The sequence below is a fragment of the Bactrocera dorsalis genome, chromosome 6 (assembly GCF_023373825.1).
Source record: "Bactrocera dorsalis isolate Fly_Bdor chromosome 6, ASM2337382v1, whole genome shotgun sequence".
Lineage (NCBI taxonomy): Eukaryota > Metazoa > Arthropoda > Insecta > Diptera > Tephritidae > Bactrocera > Bactrocera dorsalis.
In genome coordinates, this window is record NC_064308.1 from 27,049,112 (window position 1) to 27,076,489 (window position 27,378).

The 27,378-nt window shown below is 34.2% G+C and overlaps 1 protein-coding gene across 10 annotated transcripts in view; it reads right to left on the reverse strand.

Annotated features, from left to right (window-relative positions):
* Nucleotides 1–9,961: 9,961 nt before the first annotated feature.
* LOC105225395 (fibulin-1) overlaps nt 9,962–27,378 on the reverse strand; it is a 70,463-nt gene continuing 53,046 nt past the window's right edge. For 8 of the 10 annotated variants that reach the window (XM_049460308.1, XM_049460310.1, XM_049460312.1 and 5 more), the window contains 4 exons: nt 11,292–11,429; nt 10,543–11,197; nt 10,247–10,477; nt 9,962–10,186 (listed from right to left, as the gene is read on the reverse strand). In XM_049460308.1, the coding sequence (XP_049316265.1) occupies nt 10,024–10,186; nt 10,247–10,477; nt 10,543–11,197; nt 11,292–11,429 (1,187 nt within the window). In that variant the 3' untranslated portion in view covers nt 9,962–10,023. The remainder of the gene's footprint in view (nt 10,187–10,246; nt 10,478–10,542; nt 11,198–11,291; nt 11,430–27,378) is intronic. The other 2 variants (XM_049460311.1, XM_049460309.1) reach the window with 1 other exon arrangement.

Genomic DNA, 27,378 nt, shown 5'->3' on the forward strand with positions numbered 1-27,378 from the left:
TGGCCAAGAAACACTAGCATTTGTGGTGCATTAAGATCTACCCCAACCATGGCACTTAATGCAATTTTGAACATAACGCCGGTGGACATTACCGGTAGGTGCATAGCCGCGAAGGTGGCTATCAGACTCAGAGGATCTGGATTCTTAAAGAAAGGCGTATCTGGACATTCGGATATCCTCACTGCTACCAGATCATCTGGATCATGGAGTCGCCATACCGAACTCTGGCGGCTCCTTCTCTGCCCATATATCGACGAGGGAGATGTGGGTGGGAAGAAACCGTTGGAGGAGGGGGGCAGCAAGCTTGTTCACGGATGGATGATCTCTTAGCCCTCAGTAAGGCTAACCTCTCATTTTAAGTGGGTCATTTAACAGGTCACTGTCCTATTGGCTTACACGCGGTAAGAATGAGTATCTTACCGGATGCCGACTGTAGAAGCTGTTTGGAAGAAGATGCGGTAGAAACAAACCAGCACTTCCTGCTTGACTGTCCCGCTTTTGGGAGGTCAAGACTTAGACACTTGGGGGCGCATATCTTTGGACATCGCACCGAACTGGCGGGTGTTTAAGTTAAGCGTCTGTGTAACTATGTGTTGGCTACAAAGCGCTTCGCCAATCTGTAAGTCCGAACACGGGAGTTCCTTTTCAATGGCATCACAAAGGATTAATTATTAGTCTACGTGTGATCTTTGATCAGCCATCTAACCTAACCTAAACTTGGTTGAATCGGGAGGACGAGTTTGTAGATTATTATTATTTTTTATTGAAACGTAATAAATGATGGTTTTACATTTCATTGAAATTGCAATTAGTGATAAAATTTTAAACTAACAAGCAATATTTTTCTCAATGTATGAAGTAAAACAATAAAAGCTGTAATACGGATAACAAGCTTTTCTTTTTTAATCTTAAACTTTCAGTCTGCGCCTGCTATTTCTAGTCTCTCCTAGTTGTCGGGCTTCACTGTTTACATGATTTCGCAACCTTTTTTTTAGGCAATATTTATTAAAATAAATAAAAATAAATAAATAAAATAAAAATAAAAAGTTATAAAAATGTTTACTTTATTTTTTTAGTAGTTTATGGCCAGAAGTCTGGAGTTATTGGGGAAAATTTATAAAAAAGGCGATAAATGACACTTTTTTGAATAAAAACAAATAGAAATTGTAATTCTTAATTTTTCTAAATTTGTTTCATCAAAATCGGACAAGTGGTTCGCGAAAAAACATCAAGATAAGGAAAAAATTTAAAAGGTCATAAAAAAAACTGACACATACGAACGCCAAACCCTTTGAGGGTTTTACTATACTGACCTAGTACCATCACCCTGATAATTTCTCACACCCCAGACAATAATCCCAAAATGTTCCACAGTGTAGTTTATTTGATGTTGTTAAGGGTGATTTCTTGCCGATCAACCAGTTTATTTTGTGGTGTTTTAGTTTTAGTTCTGAAACTTTTTTTTGTATATGCTCCTTCCACTTCAACTTTGCATCCAACGTCATACCAAGATATTTCACCGAGGTGGAATACGGGATTACTTCATTTCCAATATGTGCGTAGCACTTTCGTTAGTGAAGTTTATATGGATCAGTGGTCGGCATGAGAGGATCTGTCACTGTGTTGGTGAGCACGGAAAAAAGTAGCCCAGTGAGAAATTGGAATTAAAATTAAGCATCTAATCTAAATAATTAATAGTATAATGAAAATTAACAAAATGTCTTTTAAGGATATATTCTCTATTATCTTTAAAAGACTTGGAACATAAAAGGCATTGCATGGCACCAAAGGCATCTAGAATCATATTCATTTCTCGCAGGGCATATTTGGTTCTGCGCTATAGTCTTGCGTGATGTTAATTCGTTGACGGCTCGACAACGACTAAACGATAGAGCGTAAGCGTACGTGTGAAGTTAGTTTGCAAAATTTTGCTATGAAATGCCGACCACTGATATGGATAGACTTCAACTCGTTTAAAGTAATGTACCATTTCCGTGTCCAGTCTACAATTTGATTTAGTGAAGATTGCATTCTGTGCGTTCTGATGCAGGTATCATCTGCAAATATGGCGATTGCGCAGTTTGGCGGCGTAGGCATGCCGCTAGTTCATAAAATTTATAAGAGTGGACCCAGGACACTTCCTTTGGGTACACCTGTTTTTATCGGCTGTAACGTAGTATATGATTGTCCCTGCTTGATTCTGAAGTAGCGGTTGTTCAGGTAAGAGTCAACTAAATCGGTTAGATACTGTGGAAAGTGAAATCTTAATTTAAGAAGTAAGCCTTAGTGCCATACTCTATCGAACGCCTGCGTTACGTCAAGGAAAACAGCTGTGTAATTGTGTTTTTTTTTCATCGCATCTTCAATTATGCTCGTTATTCGATAAACTATAAGTTTCTTTTCTTCAATTATGTGCTGAAGTCTTCTTATGATTACAGCTTCAAGTAGTTTGGACAAAATAGGCAACAGTAAAATTAGACGATATGACGAGGCTTAATGTGCGCTTCTTCCAGGTTTTTGTACCATAATAATTTCAGATACTTTCCATGACAGTGGGATCATTATTATCGTCGTAAGCTTTGCTATTGCTTTCCGCGTTAGATTTTTTAGTACATCAGCAGTCAACAAGTCGAAGCCGGGAGCCTTTTTTGGTTTAAATTTACTTTTTATAATATTTTCTACTTTTTTATTTGTTGTTGGTTGGATTTCACCCACGTATTGCGATTCTTCCAGCTGTGGTAGAGTACCATCGACCGTAAAAGGACTAAATGATTCATTTAGTTTCTCTGAGAAAACTTTCGCTTTTTCTTCATCGCTTCTGGCCCAGGACCCGTTTGGCTTTCTGATGGGTGCATTCGACAATATTGGTTTCCTAGCGTTTTTTACAGCTTTCCAAAGGGAATTGGTGTTAATTTCTCAATATAATTAGAAATATTTTGTTTCGTAAATAACTTTATTTTGGAGAATTTTAGTTTAATTGTTTAGTTCTGTTTTATACTGAGGATATCGCGTGATTTGCCATTTTTTACGTAGTTTTCTCTTTTTCTTTATAAATTCTAAAATATCGGAAGGATATTTAGTGTAAAAGTTTCGTTTGGGAACAGGAGTACTTTTCCTTGCCGATTCTTGATTAGTTTTCGTAAATGCATGAACTTCATCTTTTAATATATATTTAGTAGTTATATTTACTTTACAATCAATATTTTTGTCGAGCATAACTTTGAAATATTCCAGTCCGTATGTCTATTAGAGAGATAAGGTAGTATTTCTTGTAGATGGCCATTTAAGATTAGATATATTGGCGAGTGGTCCGAATTTAAGTCCAATCCATTTTCCATGGTAATGAATTTCTTAGATATTTGTCGAGTGATGAAAAGGCCGATCAAGTCAGGTAGTTTTCTTGAGTCGGAAGGTCAGTAAGCCGGCTTGCCAGTAAACATAAAGTCGCATCCAATAGCCATAGCAGCTTTAAATAGCTCTCTTCACTTCGGTGTCGTAACTCTTGAGCCCCATTGGGAGTGTTTCGCGTTAAAGTCACCACCCGTGATGAATTTTCCATGGTGTTTTAGTATAAGTTCCGTGTACAAGTCCATTTTGATATTGTGTCTAGGTGGGTTATATAGCGCGGTAATACTTGCTTTCCCGAAACTAGATTCTATTTGGGTGGTTCGAGCAATAGGTCTTTGTAATTTTAGAATTTAACGAATGTTTCATTATTAAAATGGGTTTCTGATATAAGACAAATATCAATTTTTTCTACATTTGCTGTCGCTCTAGTTGAGTAAGACGTTCCTGGGTAAGTTTACCTTGCTCTTCTATCTTATTAAGCTTGTCGAGAATTAACGAGAAATTATTGGTAATATCACTAATGGAATTCGAATTTGTATGGTTTGCAGACGTATGTTGTTGAATTTGACCTTTAGTTATACTGGCAAATGAGGGTTTTCCAGATTGCTGACTTACATTAGTAACATCCTTCTGAGGAGCAGTAGAAGCGGTTTCACTTAAGCGTTTTGGTTGTTGGTGATGCTCTTTATTTTTCTCGGTCGCGTTTTTAATTTTTTGAAGTTCTTTTGCCACTTCACATCCCCTATAGTTCGCAGGGTGATTCTGATTGCAGTTGCAACATTTTGGAGGTACTTTGGCAGGTTTTGTGCAACTTAGAGTTGTGTGATTTCCGGCGAACTTCACACACCTTGGTGGTTTACAACAATAATTTCAGGTGTGACCGAATGCTTGACTAGACTTACACTGCGATATAAGATTCGATGGCTTGATGGGCTCGAGTTTGACGACAGAGTTTAAAATATGTTTGATTTCGTAAATTTTCTTTACGTTCTCTGTAGATTTGAAGCATATAATAAACATCTTTAATGGACTTTTGGTTTTGTATCGAAGTTTATTTATGACCTTTGTAACTTTAAAACCGTGCTTCTGAAGATCTGAGAGAATGCTTTCTGGCTCACATGAGTGATGTAGGTCTTTTACCATTACGCGTATATCCCGCGATTGCTTGTCTTCGTATGAGTGCCAGGAAATTTGCGATTCGTTTAATTTCCTTGTAAGTATTCTATAATCTGAACTATTTCACATGAACTTTGAGCTTAAGTGTGTAAGAATTTTTGACCTCTGCGTTTATCAAGGAACGCATCAATGGTCGATTAAAATTTTCTGATATTATGATTGGCGGAGGGCGATGACTTATTTTTATATCCTTTTTACCTTTTATACAATACAACAATCCGGGCTCGGAGACTTCAGCGTTACATCCGGTGAAGAATTCGCTTTGCGTTTCTTAGTTTCCCTACTTTTATTCTTTCTTAATAACCAATTTGTTTCATTTTCAAGGTTTTCTTCGTCTGTTTCGGTCGAATCGACTTTTAAAGATTTTGGTGAAGAAGAAGGCATTTAGTTGGTTTATTTGATTAGCGATTAACTGTCGCATTTTAATTTTTTAGCTCATTGTTCAATGCTTCTATTTTTTTAATTCGTTCGATGTATGTTTATCACGATCTAATGGAAATGTGGTTACGTTACGTGATATAAACTGCCTTATCAACTGCTTAGCCGACTGTGCAAATAATGTAGTGTCCCTGGCCACCTACAACTCTGCGTAAACAGCTGGTTTGCCGTGTGACAGGAACAGCTGATAACTACTTCAGATTTGCGAACGAGAATCGTAGCGCGCAAACTGATTGAGTGTTTTTTTATTTTGATATATTTTTTTTGTTATTGCTTTAAAATTTTATGATTTTGTGTTAAATTTTTTATGGTTTTCAAACATTAATGCATGATGTCAACGATGTCGAGGACGTCCGGCGAATCTGTCTCCAAATTTTTACAGCCTGGATTACGCGTTAATTAAAATAATTTAAGGAGCCCACTCAACTGTTGACCGTACACTTTATGACATCCTGTGACTGTACACCGTTTACAAAAACTTATAAACGGCAGTAACTAAGCCACAAATAAAGGTATAAAATATTAATTTGTTACAGTGAATTTCAATTATTTGGTACAACTTCGGTTTCAAATTTAAAAAAAAAGTGAACGTGTTCTCTCCTCCTAACACGTTTAAAATATATGTATATATCTAAACCCATTCATGCAGGGTCACCCAAATAATTTTTACACCTACATTTAGGTGTAATCATATTCTTTCAGAACTAATCGACGCACAGTGGGGTATTTGTCCCTGAAACTGTAGATCAATTCAAACGTACATTTCATTGAACAAATTTGGATTGATTTATATTATTTACATCGTTTTTACTAAAAAAAAAAGTCAATTCCGAAAACAGCTTAGTGGGATTTTTTTTTTTTTACGAAGGTTTACATAGTATTACCAAAGAGAAAATAAACTGAAAGTTATGTTTATATGATTATATTTATATGATTATACATTATTGCTACGGTTTTAAGCATCAGGTATAACAAATTAATAATTATCACTGTCCCTACTACTATAATCATCAGTATCTGTACTATCAGATTCATCATTATCATCATCATCAGGATTTTCTGGAGGAGCTGCTGATTTCAAAAGTTCCAAAGCTGTTTGCGGCAAGCTCTTAGATTTTTTTGCGGGTAATTTTATTTTACTTGAAATCAATGGATCTGAAGTAACTAAAAATCTCTTTAATATATCCTCATTACATTTTGTTCGACTACTTTTGCGAGAAAAATGCTCCCTGTATCTTTTAAAATCTTTATTTCGAGCTTCTTGTGCTTCCTCTGATAGTTGGCCAATTGGAAGCAAAGCGTGTGCTATAATTTCCGGTCCGTGGATAAAGTATTTATGTAAAGTTGGAGTCATGTTATACCAGGGATAACATTGTACAAAGTATCGGGCAGTGTTTTGTGCAAAATCACGAAACTTCTCTATATCTATTTCATATCCCGAAGTAACCACCACTAATAATGTATGCATTCTTTTTATCAACTCCAAGTCAACTTTCGTTATACTTGCAGATAGTTCTGCATTTTGGAAGAAACGTCTGGCTGTATTTCCATCATTACTATTTCCACATCCAGGTTTTGGTTGATCAATGATTAATCCAGCTTTTTCTCTAAATTCCTTTATTATTCGATTTTTATTTTCATTTACGACTTTTTTATCACTTTCTGATCTGGCTTGCCATTTCTTTATTGGTAACTTATATGACAAGTGAAGAAGGCATTCGAAAAACCTTATCCATCCGTGTAATGTAGATAGTCCAAATTGTAAATTTTCTATTTTTACCTCCATTTCGATCATTTTGTCAATTAAATTAAATTCTCTACTCATTCCGCCACACAATTAGCACTTTTGGGTAGAGGATGTTTCTGTTAAGGCATTACAAACTTTTCCGTCTACCATTGATAAAATTAACGTGTGTCTCACTTCTACAAAGTTATCGCCATACGGTACAATAGAGCAAGAAAGATCCCTTATCTCCTCTTCTACTCTATTTTTTTCTGCTACTGAAACTCTTGCGGTCTCTTTTTCAAATGACATTCTCAAAGGTCTGCAAAATCTGGTGGAAGAGGGTCGAGGATTTTGCCATATTATTTTTTCCTCACAAACCAATTTAACTGGAACAATGGAAGTCATGAAAACCGATGAATCGCTTGCTTCTGCTCCATGGAAAGCTTGTTTATACAAACTATGACCAGAACTACCATCAAAGCCCCACTTCGTATACAAGCAGAATTTAGACAACTTACTTTTATCTAGAGTGACGATAATTTCATTTTGAAGTAATAATAATCGTTCAACAGTGTGATTAAGCAGGGCTTGCAAGTCTACTACTGCTAAGTTTTCGAAAATATGAATGCTCTCAGTTCTAGGATAACATTTCTTCTTTGCAGATTGAACACCAGTGTATGAAGGAAATATTTTTGAAGCGGATTTTTTAACAACATTGTACTGATGACAAGTAAACTGACGAGTTAATCAACACAACTAATGCTTCTTCATTACTCATTTTTGTTACTTTTGACTCGTGAAAACTTTGTATATATTTAGAAGCCCTTGATGGAGATGCAGTTGTCAATTCATGGACAAGCTTTGATGCCTCAAGATTTCCTGAAGCTCTTAAATTTACATATGTAGCGAAAGCCAACATGGAAAGTGGAGTTTTTTCCCGTAGATCTTTAGTTTTTTTATATTTAGTGCGTTGCTCAGATAATTCAAAGGATGTCTCTTTCCGACCACGCTTATTTCCTCGGAGACTTAAAGTCCACGAAAAACATTCTCACTCGGTTATCAAATTCATCCATATCGTCATCTGTGGGCTTAAATCGTTTTTTCAACTCATCTTTTAAATATTAGAATCTTTCTTGAAAATTTTGACAATTTGAGTTCCGCATAATATCATATAGGGTCTGGCGTGTTATAAAAAGCGAATTAGAATTTACTCCTAAAATGAAAAACAATTTTTTTTAAAGAAAACCCGAATTAAGTGGCATTCCCTTCCACCACCTTTCGTTTGTAAACACTTCTGTTATCTACGTGACATTTAGGTTGCTGACAATATTATTACAAGAACAGTCACATATGTACATATTTTACAATATTATTACAAGAACAGTCACATATGTACATGCATGTAAAGAAGTTCCGTTCTTTATTACATATGATTCATAAAGAAAACAAATTACCTGCAATAAGAACAACAACAAATAACATTAAATGACTTCGGTACATACATTTTTCCATACTTTAGTAAGCTTTTTTTTATAGTAGGAGGAAGCATCGAAAGCCGGAGTGCGGGACTTTAATCCGCAAAACCTAACCTACTCCCAACTCAAGACTCTCCCACGGAACCACCAGATAAGGTATTACTTCATGGCAGTGACAAGACATTTTACGTCTCCTCTATAGCACAAACGGACTGACGCCTATTCTGCTGTATCTGTCTTAGTATTGTCATGATGGAAGTATCCGCTTCGTGAACAGCTTTCCACTTCTCAGAGGACTGACACATAAGTGCAGTCAAACTCACTCGTAAATAGTTGGGAACACCTGCCAACTAGTCCGTTCAGTCTCTTCCTCTTAAGTCTGATTTAAATTTTCGATGGTTGGCAACGCCAAAACCGAAAGAGAATGCAAAAATCAAAATAAAAAGGAGAAAGAAGAAAAAGGAGGGGAAAAACAGCTGAAGTCTCCAACCACAACGGCAAAACAAAATTTTTTAACCACGTTGTGCCTGGATTGCTGTTCTCAGGGGAAAAAATTTTATTAAAAACAAACTTTGCCGCGGAAAACAAAACGAACAGGTACGTAAAATAATTTAAAATAAGACACAAAAAGCTGCCTCAAAACACTAGGGAAAAACTATGCAAAACACTGGACCGCACAAAAACGCGTCCACTTCACACAATCTATTTCGCTTCAAGTAAGCTTGTTCTTATATTATTGCAAAGCGTTTATGATGAAAAGTTGAATATTTTAAAATAGGCATAAAAGGGCAACTTCTTTTTTTTTTTGAATATTAGTCCAATATGCACAGATTATGGTAAATGCAAAATTATAGTATACACTCACGCACAAAAAAACTTATGTATATATAAACATAAAAAATACCAATTTTTTTAAGGTTTAAAACAAAAATCAATTAAAAATATAAACACACTTTTTTTCAAACCCAAATATACAATATAAACACTTGAACTACCTGAGGTTGATTGTTCCATATTAACTTTAAGTCTTTCTTTGGAAATTATTTCGAAAAAATACTATAGTCACCGACGAAATTACGCAAATCACCTCTTGCTAACAAACTTGTTATAAATAGTCAACTTTGCGAGCTTAGTGTTGAAAAACGGTTAAGGAAAGAACAAAAATACTTTAAGTAAGTGATGTGAAATATTGTCTAATTTTACATGGTACCAAATACATTAAACATATTTCAATTTCATTTTTTGAATTAATTCGCTAAATCAGTGTGAAATACCCCAGTGTGCGACGGCTTTCAACGAGGTTTGGTTTATCAAAATATTTTGAAATTCCCACGTTAGACTTCGAAAATGGGCTACATCTTACTTACCACGCCTACTTCCCATAAAGCACAACTTTAAAATTCATCCGATTTTTTTCCAGTATACAAAGCAAGTACGAATTAATATTATATACGGGATAAATTAAATTAAACATCGGGATGCAAAAATAGTGGCTAAAAGTATGCCATCTCTTATCAAACTCGGACCATACATTCAAGTTGTCATATTTATTCATACTGTCTTTTAACCGCAAATATCGGTCAATGTGTAAGATATGTAATGGAAATTAGGAAAGAGTCTCTTCCTAATAATAAGTAGTATGTCTGTATGGTAAAAATGTATTGATGCCAAAATATCCCATTTGAGGATGATTTTAAAATAATTTTCGCTGATGAGAAGTGAAATGTAGTTATGAAAATATTAAACAGAAACATGATTTCTTACCACAATATTATCTTAAAAAATTTTAAACAATTAATTTGATTCATAAAAACCGCAATATACGTGTATTTTATATGAATATTGTTTTGTGGTCTAATTTTAAAAGGTGTACTGTGACACTAAAATAAATATTTTGGCAACGCTCTTTCCTCTCGGCATACCATTTGTGAAAACCGTCATACCGAGTTCTAATTCAATATCCTGCGGACCTTCCAAAGAACGTTTCAGTTGTAAGTGAACCTCATGTTTACTCTTAAGGGTACTATAAATTATGCGAAAATTTTAAAAGTATTGATGAATGAAGATGATCAAAATAACTTACTCAAAATGATTATCCGACGCTTTTTCGATATTAGCCGACGCTTGAATTTTTATAATTTTCAAATCAAAGTCGATATCATCATACCATATAGGTCCACGAAGCGTAAACACAATTCTGCCTTCTGGCGGTATTACAAGTTTAGAGACAAGTGTAATGAAATTGTAAGTGTAAGCAGATGGTTTGCTATAGCATTCGTCGCCCTCACAGAGATTGTTGGTCAAGCGACAACGACTGACGGTAGAAAACATATATTAAATGATATATTTTAAATTAAAAAGTATTTATTATTGCTTTACTTTTTCTGATCCGGATCACTGACATATCCATACTGGCAATGTATGGTGGTACATTTGTAACTACCATGTATATTCGTGCAAATATCGTTACGTCCCGTGCAAAATTCTCCAGTTGCGCACTCGTCAATATCGCGACAAGTATTTTTGTCCAAAGCCAGCGTATATCCCCGTGGACATGAACACTCATACGATCCGGGAACATTATTGCAATAGCCCATACAGAGTTTGTACGCCTTGTGTACTTCGCATTCGTCTACATCATTGCATGTGCGATTGTCGGCACTTAACTCGAATCCTTGGTTACAAGTACAACGGTAACCTCCCCAATAATTAACGCACTTCTGTTGGCATAGACCTGGTATTTCCTGACACTCATCCACATCCAAACAAACATGTTCGTTCCCTTTGCTCTTTTGGAAACCAGATTTGCATTCGCAATAATATGATCCTATGGTATTCAGACATTGGGCATTCGAGGGACAAACGGGTACGTGCCCCTGGCCACATTCATTAATGTCTATGCAACGGCTTACGCCGTCGTGCACTCGTAAAAGCTGATGTCCAGATGGACATGAACAAATATATCCACCGTTGCGGTTTCGACAAATCTGATTCTCAGCACACTGATGTTCTCCGGTTTCGCACTCGTCAATATCTATAAATAAATAGAATAGATAAAAAAGATATTTAATAATGAGACTAAATTTTTGTTTATTCGGAAACTTTTTCTGCGTTTATCGAAGCATTACCTATACATTGCGTGCCGTCTGAAGTGGATTTATAGCCCGCCGTGCATTGTAGCAAGTTTTGACAGCGGTAGGAACCATTTGTATTAAAACAACGTTGATGTGAGCTGCAAGGGCTCATCAAAACGCATTCATTGAGATCTGTTAAAAAAATTATTTATGTCATATAGTACATATGATTAAAGTAATTCCACAAAAATCGAGTGTTTTGCGAACTAACGCTTTCATCTACCTTGCAGGGAAATACAGAAATCAGCAAATGACACAAATAAATTCATCATCATATTAGCCCTGATAGCCGATATTTCTCATTATTGGGACGGAATAGACTCAATTAAATTTATTGTTGTATGTTCGTTCTAATCGAACCATTTTGAGTAGTTTAATGGTATGCCTAGAATTACTGAGCATAGTAAATTATTACTGAAACTAATTTTATGAGGTAGAGCCCCATTACTTTCAAAAAACTGCGATGTTTTCTATACAATCCACCCTAGCAATTTTACGAGGAGAGTTACTGCTGTTATAGTGAAAATAATGTCAAACAGTATGAGAATAGAAAATTCAGCACGCAAAATATTCAAACCACACCGATTACCGTAAAAACAATGAACCAATCCAATATATTTAACATTAAATGAAACAGTCATTCAAAAATAATTAAATTTGAAGCTATATATTGGGTTGTCAAAAAAGTCTTGCGGTTTTTTCGCTAGTTGGCGCTGAAAGCGCGTAGTTCTAGTTTTATTCGTCGTCGTCATGCTATACTTTTTTGGAAAGCTCATTTCACGCGAGTTGCGTCGTCAAACGACTCCACCACTTTCAAACTTGTCGATATACCAAAAAAGACAAGTATTTTCTAAATATTTTTCATTCCTCTAAAATGTAAGTTTGAAGATTCAACTAAATACATACATATTAACATGCATAAATTCATAAATAAAGAAATATGCATAAGCAAGTAATCATCTTTTACATTCCTTTAAAAATGAAATCCAATGCCACTGTTATTATTATAATATGTTTATTTAAGATATGCCGGGTCGTTGATGCTGAGGAATGTCAAGTCAGCACAACGGCTCCAAGTAAATTTAGCAAATAAGATTTTTATAAAGAATAAAATGATTATTAATAAACTGAACGGCAAGTCGCACAGTACGGAAAATTAGCCGGAGTTTTTTATTCAAAGGGAAAATATGTAATTTCTGATAAATTACGTATAATATCGTAATTGGCGCAGTCGGTAATTCGGTGTTCCCCATTTTTCTACTATACAGCGTAACAATTTTAGTGTGTTGAAAGCAAACTTATACTAAATAAATGAAATATTATGAAGTAAATTAAACTATATAAAATACGCTAAATAAATAAATTGAAAATAAATTATTAATAAACTTTGCTAAATAAATGAAAGTTGCAAAAAAAAAATAAAAATAATAATAAAAAAAAAACTCATTTTTTAAGGCGTCATATTAATGTAAAGGATATACAATTTCGCATAATTTGTTGAAGTAAAAAAAAGTGAACTATAAAATAATTTTATAAAAAATATATGTAATTGTGGACCAGAGATATTTGTAAGTGCCATACAAAAGCAACAGCAACAATAACAGTAACAACAGCAGCAAAAAACAGCAACAACATTAACAAAAACAACGACACCAGTAACAGTAACAACAGCAACAACAAAACAACAACAAAACAACAACAACAACAACAGCAGCACCAACAGCAAGGTAAAATAATATTCAACTAATAATTTAGTAATTTAAGTAAAGTTTTATTTGAAGCCATTACTTTCTTTGTAAAAAAAAAAAAAAACAAAAAGTCAACGCAGAAATTATACTCACTAAATGTTTCAATCAATTCAAAAACAATACCGTTAGAAAAAGAAACGAACAAACGAGAAAAGAAACAAGCCAACAGAGTTGCAATTGTTTTATAATTTTTGTTGCAAAAATAAAATAATAATAATAAAAATAAAAAATATGGCAGAGCAAATAGAAATGCTAACTCGATGCTTGGCATCTTTAACACAGATAGCTGCGCAAAATGCAGCAATAAATCAACTTACAAATAGGCAAAGGTCGAAAAAGACTTAAGATATGTATGTATCTCACTTTGAAGGAATCGTAAAAAAATTGCCATCTTTCATTGAAGCAATTGACAGGGTAAGAAAGGACTATGTAGGACAGGTAGAAATAGTATTCAGGGTTATTTATGATTTGAAAACTGGTGGATCAGCAAAAATTTTTTTGCAAATAAACCCACCTGAAAATTAGGAAAGTTTTAAAACTAAATTAAGGCAACATTATAGACCCACAAAAAATCAAATGATGATCACGAAAGAAATTTCGATTCTGAAAGTAAATAGTATAGCGGAATTAAGTAAAAGATTAAACGAAATCGTGGATGATTTAACAGAATATAGTGCACTAAGCGAAAATGGTGACACTATGAGAGAAATTTTTTCGGGAATGCTAATTCAGCGAATAAAACAATTAGCATCAGGGACATTTGCATTTGGATGAAGGCAATCTAAATCCTTATCTAAAAAAAGGGGGAAGCAACTTTCAAGCTAATACCAAAAATAATGATGTTAACAACAAAAATTTCTATTCAGGACAATATCGTTCACAAAATCAAAATTTTTCTGAACAACAGTATCGTCCACAATCCAGACAACGTCAAATAAACCTTCATGGATAACAATCCAATCAAACAAGATAGCCTCGATGGCAAAATCGTACTATTCAGAACAAGTTTGGACAAATCAAAACCATTATAATTACTCACAACAGCAAAGAAATTTTTGTACAAGTACAAAATAGTAATTTTTTGAGAAAAAATGTTATGCTTTGGTCGACTCAGGTTCAACCATAAGTATAATGAAAAAAGCTAGTTTCGAAAAATTTAAATTACCAGTGCTTGAAAGTGAAAGCTCTTTATTGAATACATACTTTAAACGGGATAATTAAAACGCCAAATGTTAAGGTAAAAAGCCCTTGTCCCAAAACGCCAGAATGAGATGGTTATTAATGGATTTTAATAAACCATATGATTTGTTAATAGGAAATGATTTCCTTTTTAAAAACGTTAAAACCATTGATATCGAAAAAATGGCAATAATTTTGAAAAATGGTGTGAATGTTCCATTTTATATGAAAACTATGCAAGAGCAAGTTTATTCATTAGATATAAGTAAAGTAAAGTAAATCAACCTCGATCATTTAAAATCAAATGAGAAAAAGGAAATCGAAAAATTATTAAAGCATTTCAATAAACTTATCTATAAAGAAGGGGACAAGCTCACAAATGCAAAATCAGTAGTTCATGAAATTAAAACAGTTACGGATCAACAAATAAATTCAAGAATTTATAGATTACCTTCAAAACATGAAGAAGAAGTAAGAAGACAAATTTCTGAATTAGAAGAGCAAGGGATAATTAGAAAAAGTCACAGTAGATATAGCTCACCTAATCTAATAATACCGAAAAAGATAGATAATTCAGGAATACAAAAATTCAGGCTAGTGGTTGATTATAGGAGGTTAAACCAATTGACTGTAGACGATAAGTATTCTCTACCGAATATTGAAGGAATCTTAGATAAATTGGGCAAAGCACAGTACTTTAGCACTATAGATCTAGCAAAAGGTTACCATCAGATTTTAATGGCAGAAAGGGACATCCAGAAAACAGCTTTTGTCACTCCGGCAGGACTATATGAATACGTCCGAATGCCTTCCGGTTGAAAAATGCCCCAGCTACTTTTCAGAGATTTATGAATGATATATTGAGGGAATATATAAATAAAATATGTGTCGTGTATTTAGATGATATATTAATTTTTTCAACTTCATTAGAAGAGCACATAAACTCATTAAAAACAAATTTTTTTAAACTACAAGAGAATAAATAAACGCTAAAGATCCACAATATATTGAAAGCTTTGAAAATTTAAAAGCACTCATTTCATCTCACCCAACTCTCAAATTCCCAGAGTACGACAAAGAATTCAGTATCACAACTGATGCTAGTGACTATGCTATTGGAGCAGTGCTTTCACAACAAGGCCAACCAGTATGCTATATTTCAAGAACTCTAAATAATCATAAGCAAAGCTATTCAACTACAGACAAAGAATTTTCAGCGGTAATTTTCTCAATTACATATTTTCGACCATATATATTTGGCAATAAATTTAAAATAATAACTGATCACTGTCCGATCAAATATCTTGTTAATAAATATAAAGGAAAATAATTTTCTCAACGCCATTAGAGATGGTTATTGAAATTGCAAGAATACAACTTTGAAATTGAATATTTAAATGGAAAAAATAATGTTGTTGCTGATTTCTTGAGTCGAACTGAAAACTCACCAAAAATAAAAGAAGGTAACGACAATGAATCAAACTTAGAATCGTCGGAAACAATTCATTCAGCAGATGAAGAACTGCTTGAACACTTTTCAATTAAAGAAGAAATTGTAAATAAATATAAAATTCAAATTACATTAACATATAGATAAAAAGAGCAAATGCAAAGGCTCCATGGAAGAAAAATAATTCAAATAAACCCAATGGATGAAAAAGAAGAGAACAAGAAAACATTAAAAAAATATATAAAAGGAAACGGAATAGTTGGAATATTTTCAGAAGTATCTGAAGCAGATTACATAAAATACAAAAACTACTTATTGAAATGTTTGCTCAAGATAGAAGTTTAAAATTTATAAAATGCACAAAAAGAGCCTCAGAAATAGAAGAAGAAGAAGAATTACATAAGCAAATATCACTATACCATACAAAAGAATCTATGCATAGTGGCATAAATGAAACCTATAATACATTAAAAGATAAAATATATTTTCCAAAATTCAAAGAAGAAATACAATTGATAATAAGTAATTGCCAAAAATGCCAACAAATCAAATACGACAGGAAACCCATTAAACCGGCAAGTGCGGTTTATTGAAAATTCAAATAAACAACAAAGTGCACACTTTCAATTTTTGGCTCTCCCTTTTTTCGCTATATTGACATTCTTACATACATATTGGGTTGTCAAAAAAGTCTTGCGGTATTTTCGCTAGTTGGCGCTGAAAGCTGAAAGCTAGTTTTATTCGTCGCATCGGGTCATGCTATACCTTTTTGGAAAGCTCATTTCACGCGCTAACACGTGTTTGATTGATTGTCGTTTCTTTTAAGTCATTCGGGAGTTAAAGCGTCGCAAACATGGAGCAAAATCAAGAGAAAATACGGCATATTTTACAGTACTACTACGATAAAGGCAAAAATGCTTCTCAAGCCGCCAATAAAATTTGTGCAGTTTATGGACCCGATACAGTTTCCTTTTCCACCGCACAACGATGGTTTCAACGTTTTCGTTCTGGTGTAGAGGTGGTCGAAGATGCGCCACGCTCCGGAAGGCCTGTCGTCGAAAATTGCGATAAAATCGCTGAATTGGCCGAAAGAGACCGGCATAGTAGTCATCAACCCGTTATAAACCATTTGAAGAAGCTTGGAGTCACTAAAAAGCTCGATGTATGGGTGCCACACGAATTGATTCAATAAAAATACCGCAAGACTTTTTTGACAACCCAATATATATCACACATTGACCGACATTTTGATCAAAAGTCAATTATAGGTACCGGGGTCCAAATATTCGGTACCTAGGGGCTTCAAAAGTTTTTATTGGGCTTAAACAGTTTTTGGTCATAAGGTGGCACACACTAAAGACATTATTAGTGCAAAGTTGTATTCCGTACTAAATTTTGTCAAAATCAGTTGGACGGGTCCCGAGATATGGGATTTCAACAAAAAGCATGGGATTTAAAAAAAAAGGAATTTTCATACTGGCTCCGGAAGGCTTTCTCATATCAAAAAATTTAATGTCTATTATATTTAGTTATTGATTAGGTGAACAAAATTATAAACTATGTAGCAACTGGTTGCAAGAGTCAATACACAAATCCTCGGCAGACAAAAAAGATGATTACTCTGTACCAAATATCTTAAACGTCTAGCATGCCACGTTGTCCCATTAAAAACTAATAGTAATATATAGACTAAAAGTAATTGTGATAAAGCAAATGCATTCACATAATGCCAATCTGAAACTTTTCGCCTGAATGAGAGTAGTGAATTCGTTTTCCTCAGTAATGTCCAACATGACTTGTGAACTTGAAAATGAAATTGATCAGCTCAAAGTTACGAAAGCACCAGGATTTAATCGAATTATAACTTAAGTATTAATGCAGTTACGATACAAAAAGTGCTTTAAAGCTTACCTATCTTTTCAATTTATCTGATACACTTTCCAAGTTTTCGAAAAAGTTTCTGAAGTGGTTATAATTCCTAAATCTGTAAAGAACTCCCATAGAGTGTCGTCATATAGACCAAAGAAGTTTTTAAAAATTAATTCTCTAAAAATTATAATGTATGACTAATGAAAAGCAGTTAAATAAGCACTCAACAATAAAGCTAGAGGTTGTTAAGGCTCTTTGATAGATCAGAAATACTGATATTCATCGTGACCTAAAGGTGAATACATTCGTTCATTAGGTGAAGGATCAGCCGTATAGCATACCTCGTGATATAAATATTTCGTCAAAATTAATTTTTTTGTTAAAGTTATTGAAAGATGAAATTATGAACGTGATAAAATTGTAGAATTATTTTCTCACAAACTACTACAGATAAACCGATGAAATTTTGTGAAGTCAAAGAAAAAGGTTCGTGCTATATTATAGATATTTTTTCACGATCCAATTGTTTAAATAATAATAGTTTACATAATTTTTTATTAAACAATTACAATTTTTCATGTGTTCTTCACAGTAAAAAAAACCTGAAAAGTATGGGGCACAATACGGAAAAACCATGCCATTCCAAAGATATTGAATTTTTTGTCCCCTCTTGCGCTCTAAAAACGCTCCGCACATCAGCCGACGCATTGTGCGCTAAGCTTCCGAAATCTGTGCCGCAAGAAAAGCATCAAATGAAACAGGTAAATAATCAATAGCCTCTATTTAGCTCTATTAATGGGATTACTTATTAATTAAATTATTGTCAAATATTACCTACATATAGCAGAATGTGTGACCATACAGAATTAGAAATTATAATATAATTTATATATCTTTGCATTTTTTCTCTGAGATAATTTTTTGAGTAAAATTTTTTTAGAACATTTGGTATAAGAATCATAACAATTGTTTCTCAATGCGTTAACATTGTTATGATAAATATTTAATAATATGTTTCACATAAAATAACCTAAAACTTAATTACGTTTTAAGTAATTTATGTGATGTTTTTGGAAATTTGTAATGTAAACATATTATAATATCAAGTATCATTGATTCATCATTTGATAAAATTTTTTATTCGAATTTTCATGTCAATCATTGAATTTGATGGAATTGCCTTGTGTTTTTATTGCTATTGCCTCATTCAGGCCCTTTTGGAATTTCTTTTCATAAGCATCATAATCTGCTTGAGAACAGAAATCAAAATCTATTGTCACAAATGCATTTTCTGTCCATTCGAAAAGACATTGAGCACTTGGTATGAGATTCCCTGCAATACAGTACCCACCTCCCCATCTTACATTGGGTGTCGCAAGGAAATTCAACTCAGCTGCAATTCCGAAAACTTTTTTGTGATAGTATAATTATTAAATTAAATTTGTTTTGTATTCCGATGCAGCTCCAGATATTTCAAGTTTTTGCTTTAACCCTAACGCTTATGTTATATTCACAATTTTTGTCGGCTGAAATACATTTTGGTGGTCTAAGATAATGGAATTTCGATAAGCCAATACGTGCCTAATATATTTGTAATTTTTACAGTAGATCTTATAAATTTTAGAGATTTAGAATTTTTAAGCCTTACTCTTTTGGCCATCTTTCACAACTGTTTTTATTCAGTAACTTATAAGTGTAAAAAAGTAACATAATGAACATTTACAAAAATTAAGGAAATATTTGGTTGTCAAAAAAGTCTTGCGGTATTTTTATTGAATTTTTTTATTGAAATTGAAATGAATTTTTGATGACTCATGCCCAGCTCTTGACCGATGCTACGGCTGCTACTATGCCGGTCTCTTACGACCAATTCAGCGATTTTATCGCAATTTTCGACGACAGGCCTTCCGGAGAGTGGCGCATCTTCGACCACCTCTACACCAGAACGAAAACGTTGAAACCATCGTTGTGCGGTGGAAATGGAAACTGTATCGGGTCCATAAACTGCACAAATTTTATTGGCGGCTTGAGAAGCATTTTTGCCTTTATCGTAGTAGTACTGTAAAATATGCCGTATTTTCTCTTTATTTTGCTCCATGTTTGCGACGCTATAACGAACGACTTAAAAGAAACGACAATCAATCAAACACGTGTTAGCGCGTGAAATGAGCTTTCCAAAAATGTATAGCATGACCCGATGACTAGAACTACGCGCTTTCAGCGCCTACTAGCGAAAATACCGCAAGACTTTTTTGACAACCCAACATTTAAATCATGGGATATGTGTCCAGTCCCTTACCCAAGGAAATACTTTTTTTCAAAACCGGCGATTTACCGAAAAATTCAGGGACCCACTAATAATCTTCTGGCTCTTAGAAATTGTTGTTTCAGATAAACAGAAAAACAAATAAAAAAAAAACAATAATTATTACCGAGTTAATGTCAATCAAATATTTTATAATGAATATCTTAATTTTGAAAATTATCACAATAATCATTAATTTTTACTGAGTTCGATATCCTGATTTGTTTTATCTTTAACAAGAAAGACATATTTACTGTAATTGTTGTGCATCTCTATTTTGTAGTGTTGCATCTATGTTTGTTTTAAAATTTATAGACGCATATATGTATATACTAGATATTATAGTATGTTTAATTAAACAAGAACATGTTATATGTATTATATTTTTTCTGGTTTTTATACTCTTGCAAGATGTTTCTACAGAGCATAATATGTTTGTTCCCCTAACGATGAAATCAAGTTTGATGTACATATCTGCTAAGCCACCACAACCAAATTCTCTTAGCGCAAATATTACAATAACTCCTACCAACGTTGTGAAAGTAGATGAAATAGAAAGATACCCCTGCGCACTCCTTATATAGTATAACGGTACTGTTTAAAACTGCTAAAAACGTAATAAATAAGTAACTAGACAAAGACATTAAAGTTTACCTTCGAGATGGTTTGAGAGGGCTTTATGGGAGCTGGTGTGAAAATTGGACGATGGGCGTGACAACGCCCACTTTCTTGGTGAAATTGCACATCTTGGGAACCGACAGACCAATTTCGACTAAATTTAGTATGTAGCATTATTTTCATACTCCTATGTCACTGTGCAAAGATGAGCGAAACGGACCACAACCACGTCTACTTCCCAATAACACAATTTCTTTCACTTTCCAGTACACAAATCAAGTAGTAATTGATATAAAAGGATATATTTTTGCATTAAGAATTCCATTAAATTATGCCACCAAAAACTGCCCAAAAACTGTTAAGGACACTAGGTATGGAATATGTGGACCCCAGTATCTATAGTTGAGATTTGACTGAAAATATAGAACAATATATGGGATATACAACTGAAATTCAGACATAGTCCTTTCTTGACAATAGTACCAAAAAGATGTTGACTCAGGTTAATACTTCCTTGACCCCTCATATGCCTAATATAAAGAGTTTCGAAATTCCGGGTGACTTCATACGACTAATATCGGACAATATGTGAGTTATTCTTAGTGTATTTTATGATAATAGTTCATACATAGATAAAATCGTTTCGATACCACCCCATCTTCCTTATATTACGTATAATGATTTTCGTTTTTCTAACAAATCTTATGCCGAATCGGCCAATGTATAAGTTATATATAGTATACTAGCACGCGTTGCTGTGGCTAAATTTTTTGTTATATTACATTGTAGTAAACTCTTCACGGGGAACAGTTACCCCTTAATGAAATTATTATGTACGAACGAAGACGGAAACGTTAAAGCTGGTATAAGAATCCACTGGATTGGAATTTGAATGGGAAGTACTTTAATACGATTGAAAAAATTTTCATACTATTGAATTTGGTAAGAGTTAATACAAAAAAATTAATTTTAAAATACTTTTTTTTATTTAAATTTCTAACAAATAGTTTTAAATCTTTAAGAATAATATTCAATATTTTGAATTATCAATACTTTTAATCTAAATTTAATTTAGCACTAATTGGTACACAATATTTTTGGTTAATCCATATTTAGCTAAACAAATAGATTCGATGGTTTTCCTACACGTGAACATGCAACATATAGTTGTCCATGAGAAAAACATGAGGGGTATTCTCTTGCTCTTGCAACACCCGGTGCACGGTGCAAGAATTGCAGATTTACAACGGCACAACAACAAACACACGCAGAAAAATATTTGCAAGGGCTGTAAGATATGTCAGACCAAAACCCATGTTTATTTGCGTGCAATGTCACGCAAAAATATAATTGCAACCCTGTTTTAGTTGCCATTTTACATAAAGTCATATTTTGACGTTGTTGAGGAAGGTAAATTTGAATTAGATTTTATAATTTCTCTTTAAATTATAAAGATTTGTTACAGTTTTTTTTGTTAAAAATTTAAGCAGAAGGTGCGCCAATTCACAATAGCCAAGCACAATAGTCATTTACAATAAATTTAATGAATCAGCCGTTCATATATCACTAGATTCTGCAGTGGGTGCTCTCGTGCCCTTGTATATTTCGGTATAGTATTTTTGCAATCTGCAATCTTGCAAGAGCAAGAGAATACCCCTATGGATTTTCCAAACAAAAACCACAAATGGACATTGTTTGGCCTTGAGATTTATTTATCGTCATTGCAAAACCTAAACGAACTGGAAATTGTAGCCTCCTGAAGGGTATCGTAGAATCCAATGGTATCATTGGAATTCGTGGCAACAGGACCACTTCACCTATAAACTTTCCAGATAATATGGTTTCTTCAAGAATATTTCCGGTGATCTTTTTGATAGCCAAACTCGCACCATTGCATAATCGAGGTGGAATCAAATTACGCAGGAGGAAAATAGTTGAACCATTCTTTAGTCGAAGATTATATGGTGGCATTCCGGGTATATCTAGTGAATTTCAAAATTCAATTGGAAAACTTACAAAAAATTCGCTATGCGCTTTCATTCGCTTCGCTAGTGACAAAACCAGCATCAGCACGTGATAGTCACAGAAATCTCTCAATTGAAAACAAATAGGTCTAATCACCTCGTCATTTCATTAGTTAGAGATCTATTTACACTTGAATTAAAATAAATATGTCGATAACAAATATTCAATTTTCTATAACATAGTCAATTAATATCTATGAAGATCTCTATACAATATATTCAAAATGGTGAACAAAAGTTACTTTTAGTTTTGTTACTTGCTAACTATCAGGCCACCAATTTGAGACAATATTTTGTAACTAAAGACTAGAGATCAGGGATAATGTGGGATGTCCAACTTATTCCAGTGTTAGAGCGCCCCAAAATTAGCGTTTTTTATAACATTTTCTATTATGGCCAGATCGGACAAACTGACTTTTGACATTTCAATACACATTAAAAGGTTTGTTCTCAATCAATAAATGTTTTTAATAATTTTCCATTCAAAATTAATGCTATGATGCATCTCATTACAAAACGTTTCATCAAACGCTTTAAATATCACAAATTTGTTTAATACTAGCTGACCCTGCAGCCGTTGTCCTGCGTGAAATTATGTGTTTTGAAATGAAAAAAAAGTTGAATTTATATTGTGTTGAAAATCATTCATTTGCGATTTTTCTAAATTTGTTTCAATATAACGCAGCTTGACAAACAACATTTTTTGGTTTCTGCTCCGATGCGTAAATGTACAGAGAAGATGGTTTTGCAACTCGCGAGCATGCCACGTACTATATATCCAAATTTATGCCCCACACTATGCGACTATCCTTGTGTCCTGTTGATTGTCATCTCAATTGCAATTTTCACTGGAAACGGAATATGTTTGGACTGAAATGGCAAATCGTTAGAACTCAAAGGAATCAAGTATTCTGCCCCCTTGTATTCGATATCTGGGTCACAATCAATCGGGTTTCATTACACAGTTTCGGCGCATGAAGATTGTGAAACATAATAACGACAAATCCAACTTTGAGACGCAAATGATGCTGTGGCATACAAAGCCTCTCCAAAGAATTTAGAAATTCCACTGGATAATTCACGGCGTCGTCTTCATTGTCAAGACGATAGATAGATTGTATGGGCGCAAGTCTCCCGGAATTTGACTTTGAATCTTCCAGTTTAAGTCAACAAGTTCGGTATTTTTGGCAGCTAAAATTGCGTGTGCACTCAAGGAAGTTTCGATATTTTGGCCAATGTTCGAATAAACATTCGTGATGAGTTCATTTTTCGTGAATTGATAAATGGCAGATGGAATTGATATCAAACCACCGGAAGTATCAACCGAAATTGACCCATTTCCAATTCTTAGCTAATACGATGTAAAATGTCTTCGGCAATGTCATTTTTGTTCGTATCCCGTAATTGACGCGGTTTTGAAGGCTGATATGTTGAAATGATCATTGCGAGAAAAGTGCGAACTTAATTGGCATGCGAAGTAGCTATCGCCTAGTCCATTGTTTGATTCAAGTGATTATCATGTTCCAGCAATTGTAACTGCTGTCATGCTTCTCAAAATGTTGCACACACCATATCATTCACACCACGCAATGACTCAACTGAAGTTGATGGTAGAATCAATCGTCGTTTTTCGGGTGGATTGTATAAATTAGTGCTAATGCATTAGTAGTAGAGCACACCCGGATGTCCATCTACTGGTTGGCCTTTCCATTTCTTCGACGATGCATTCTATGCATAATATCGAGGCATTTCCGAAAAGAGCAATGTTCTCGCAATGATCACTGAAGCAAATTAAGAAAAAAATCGTCAATGTCAAGTTTTTTGTTTGCGGCGTTTCCGCTGGTGGAAAACGTTTCCGGAATTGCAAAAGTAAATATCCTACAAAGCGCATTATTGCAGTTCAAATAATTGAAAAACGAAACAAAAAAAGTTAAAAAAAAAAATTTATGAAAAAAGTTACTTTTCGGAATTGTCCAATTTTTCGACCTTTTCTCACGAAAATCATACGTTTTTTTATTTCTAATTCTTTCCAGATCCACAGCGAACAACCTCTGAAAATTTCATCAAGATTAGTTCAGCCGTTCTCGAACCTTAGCGTTACAAACGCACAAACATTCATTCATTTGTAAGGGAAATAGAAAAGGGCTGTTTATAGGGTTTTTTCCGACAATTATTCGAATTTATCTCACTGTAAAATCCATCTTTGAACTTCAACGAACAATTAAAAAAGGAATTGTTCAAATCCTTGTGTCCTGATGATTGTCACCTCAAATGCTATTTTTACTGGAAACGGAATCCGTTTGAACTGAAATGGCAAATCGTGAGAACTCAAACAAATTCGTAGAATCAAGCATTCTGCCCCCTTGTATTCGATAGCTGCGTCACAATCAGTCGGGTTCCATTACACAGTTTCGGCGCTTGTAGATTGCGAAGCATAATAACGACAGATCCAACTTTGAGACGCAAATGATGCGGCGGTAAACCAAACCTGTCCAAAGAATTTAGAAACTCTACTGGATAATTCACGGCGTCGTCTTCATTGTCAAGACGATCGTTCGATTTGTATGAGCGCAATTCTCCCGGAATTTGGCTTTGAATCTTCCAGTTTAAGTCATCAACATCGGTATTTTGGGCAGCAATCATTGCACGTGCACTCAAGGAATCATAGTTAAGATAATTTGGCCAATGTTAGGATAAACATTCTTGATGAGTTCATCTTTCATGAATCGATAAACGGCAGATGGAATTTATATCAAACCACCGGAACTATGAACCGGAATTTATCTATATTAAATTTTTAGATGTAAAATGTCTTCGGCAATGTCATTTTTGTTCGTATCCCATAATAGACGCGGATTTGAAGGCTGATATGTCGAAATGATTATCGTGAAAAGTGTGCGAACTTCATTTGCATTCCAGTGATTATCATTTTCCAGCAATTGTAAATGCTGGCTTGCTTCTCAAAAAGTTGCACACACCGTATCATTCACAGTACGCAATGACTGAAATGAAGTTGAACCGCGTACATTTATCAATAGCAACCGAAGGTAGAAACTATCATCGTTTTTCGGGTGGATTGTGTAAATTCGTCCTAATGCATTAGTTGATAAGACACCAGGAAGTCAATCTACTGGTTGGCCTTGCTTTCTGCGTAACTATTCGACGATGCATTCCATGTATAATATCAAGGTATTTTCGAATAGAGCAATGTTCTCACAAACTCATTACGAAAGTTGAGAAAAAACTCGTCAATGTTAATTTTGTTGCTGGCGATGTTTCTCCAAATTAACTGCGAGACGCACAACAGTCGGAAAACGTTCATGAATTGCAAAAGTAAATATCCCACAAAGCGCTTTAGTGCAGTTCACGTAGCAACCGTATCGTTCAAGACCAATAACCGCCATGTTGCTTCCTTTGGTGACGTACTTACAAACGTATTTTATCGATTACACCAAACTGCAACAGTGGCGAATATGGTACGAACCATGTGTTGTCAACTTCGATACTGACGCCTCTAAATTGAATGCTGAATGTTCTGCCATTGTCGTCTGGTGAGCAACGATAGAGTGGATATCCATCATTTCTAGTTTGTGTTTCCGAAAAAAAAGCACGTGGACAGTGTTTGGTGGTTTGGTTCGAAGTGGGATTGTGGTATCCGCAGGGCCCATGAACCATAATGGTTTTCATCACTTCGTATAATACTGGATCTTTCTCTACATCAGGAATTTCAGCAGAAATGATTTCATCAATTTGATCTGGTGTAACCACCATCCAAAAAAGAATGTGTGCGTGAGGCAGACCTCTCTTTTGCCACTCAACAGAGTACATCTAGCATCTAATCGCACCATATATACGTTGCTTCTAGATAAAGTCCATCGAAGTTGTTGCTTGAAAAGTCTTGATGTGACATCATGACGATCGCTTGACCGCGATCCATAATACCGCACGTATGTCATCGCATCTTGGGAGTACTCGGTCAAGTGCCTTGCGCTGCTAATGTATGTTGATGCCAAAAAGAACACCGACCGATATTACAAATTTCAACTGACATAACATTTTCACTGAATAATTTTAAAAAAATTTTGAAGCAAACAACAAATTTGAACGATTTAAATAATTGAAAAACAAAACAAAAAAATTGAATGAAAAAATTTGTATTGAAAAAATTAACTTTTTGGAATATTCCAATTTTCCGACTTTTTCTCACGAAAAGCATAAAGGTTTTTTTATTTCTAAACCTTCCCCGATTCACACAGAACATTCTCTTGAAAATTTCATCAATATTGGTTCAGCCGTTCTCTTAGCGTTACTAACGAACAAACATTCATTCGTTTGTATGAGAAAAAGAAAAGGGCTGTTTTTAGGGTTTTCCGGCAATTCTTCGAATTTATTTCTCTGCAGAAACCATCTCTGAACCTCAACGAACATTTAAAAAAAAGAATTATCAAATTTGGTTCAGTCATATGAAGGTTATGAGCGTACATACATTTTGGCGATTAATTTTTATTTATATAGATTTAGTAGAGTCTATGAACATTAATTCTTACAGACTAATGAAAAACTAGGATGCATCTTAGAATTCTGAAATAATTAAATTACAATAACATGAGTAGATAACTCAAACTAAAAAATAGAATTGAGGGTATTAATGAAGGATACCCTGGTGTGAGAGAAATCAAAAAGAACTTTCTCGGAAATCGAGTTAAACTCACGCATAGCCCTCTTGAGGGGAGCATATTCAGCAAAAGTAGTACTTTCCTTTTTGTAATAAAATGGGGAAATGGATCTGAGACAACGCTGGGGAGTATTGAAGTTAAGTTTCCCTAATAAATAGGGAAAGTCAATACCACCGTTAATTACATTGAAGACAAATGAAAGGGAGAGAACG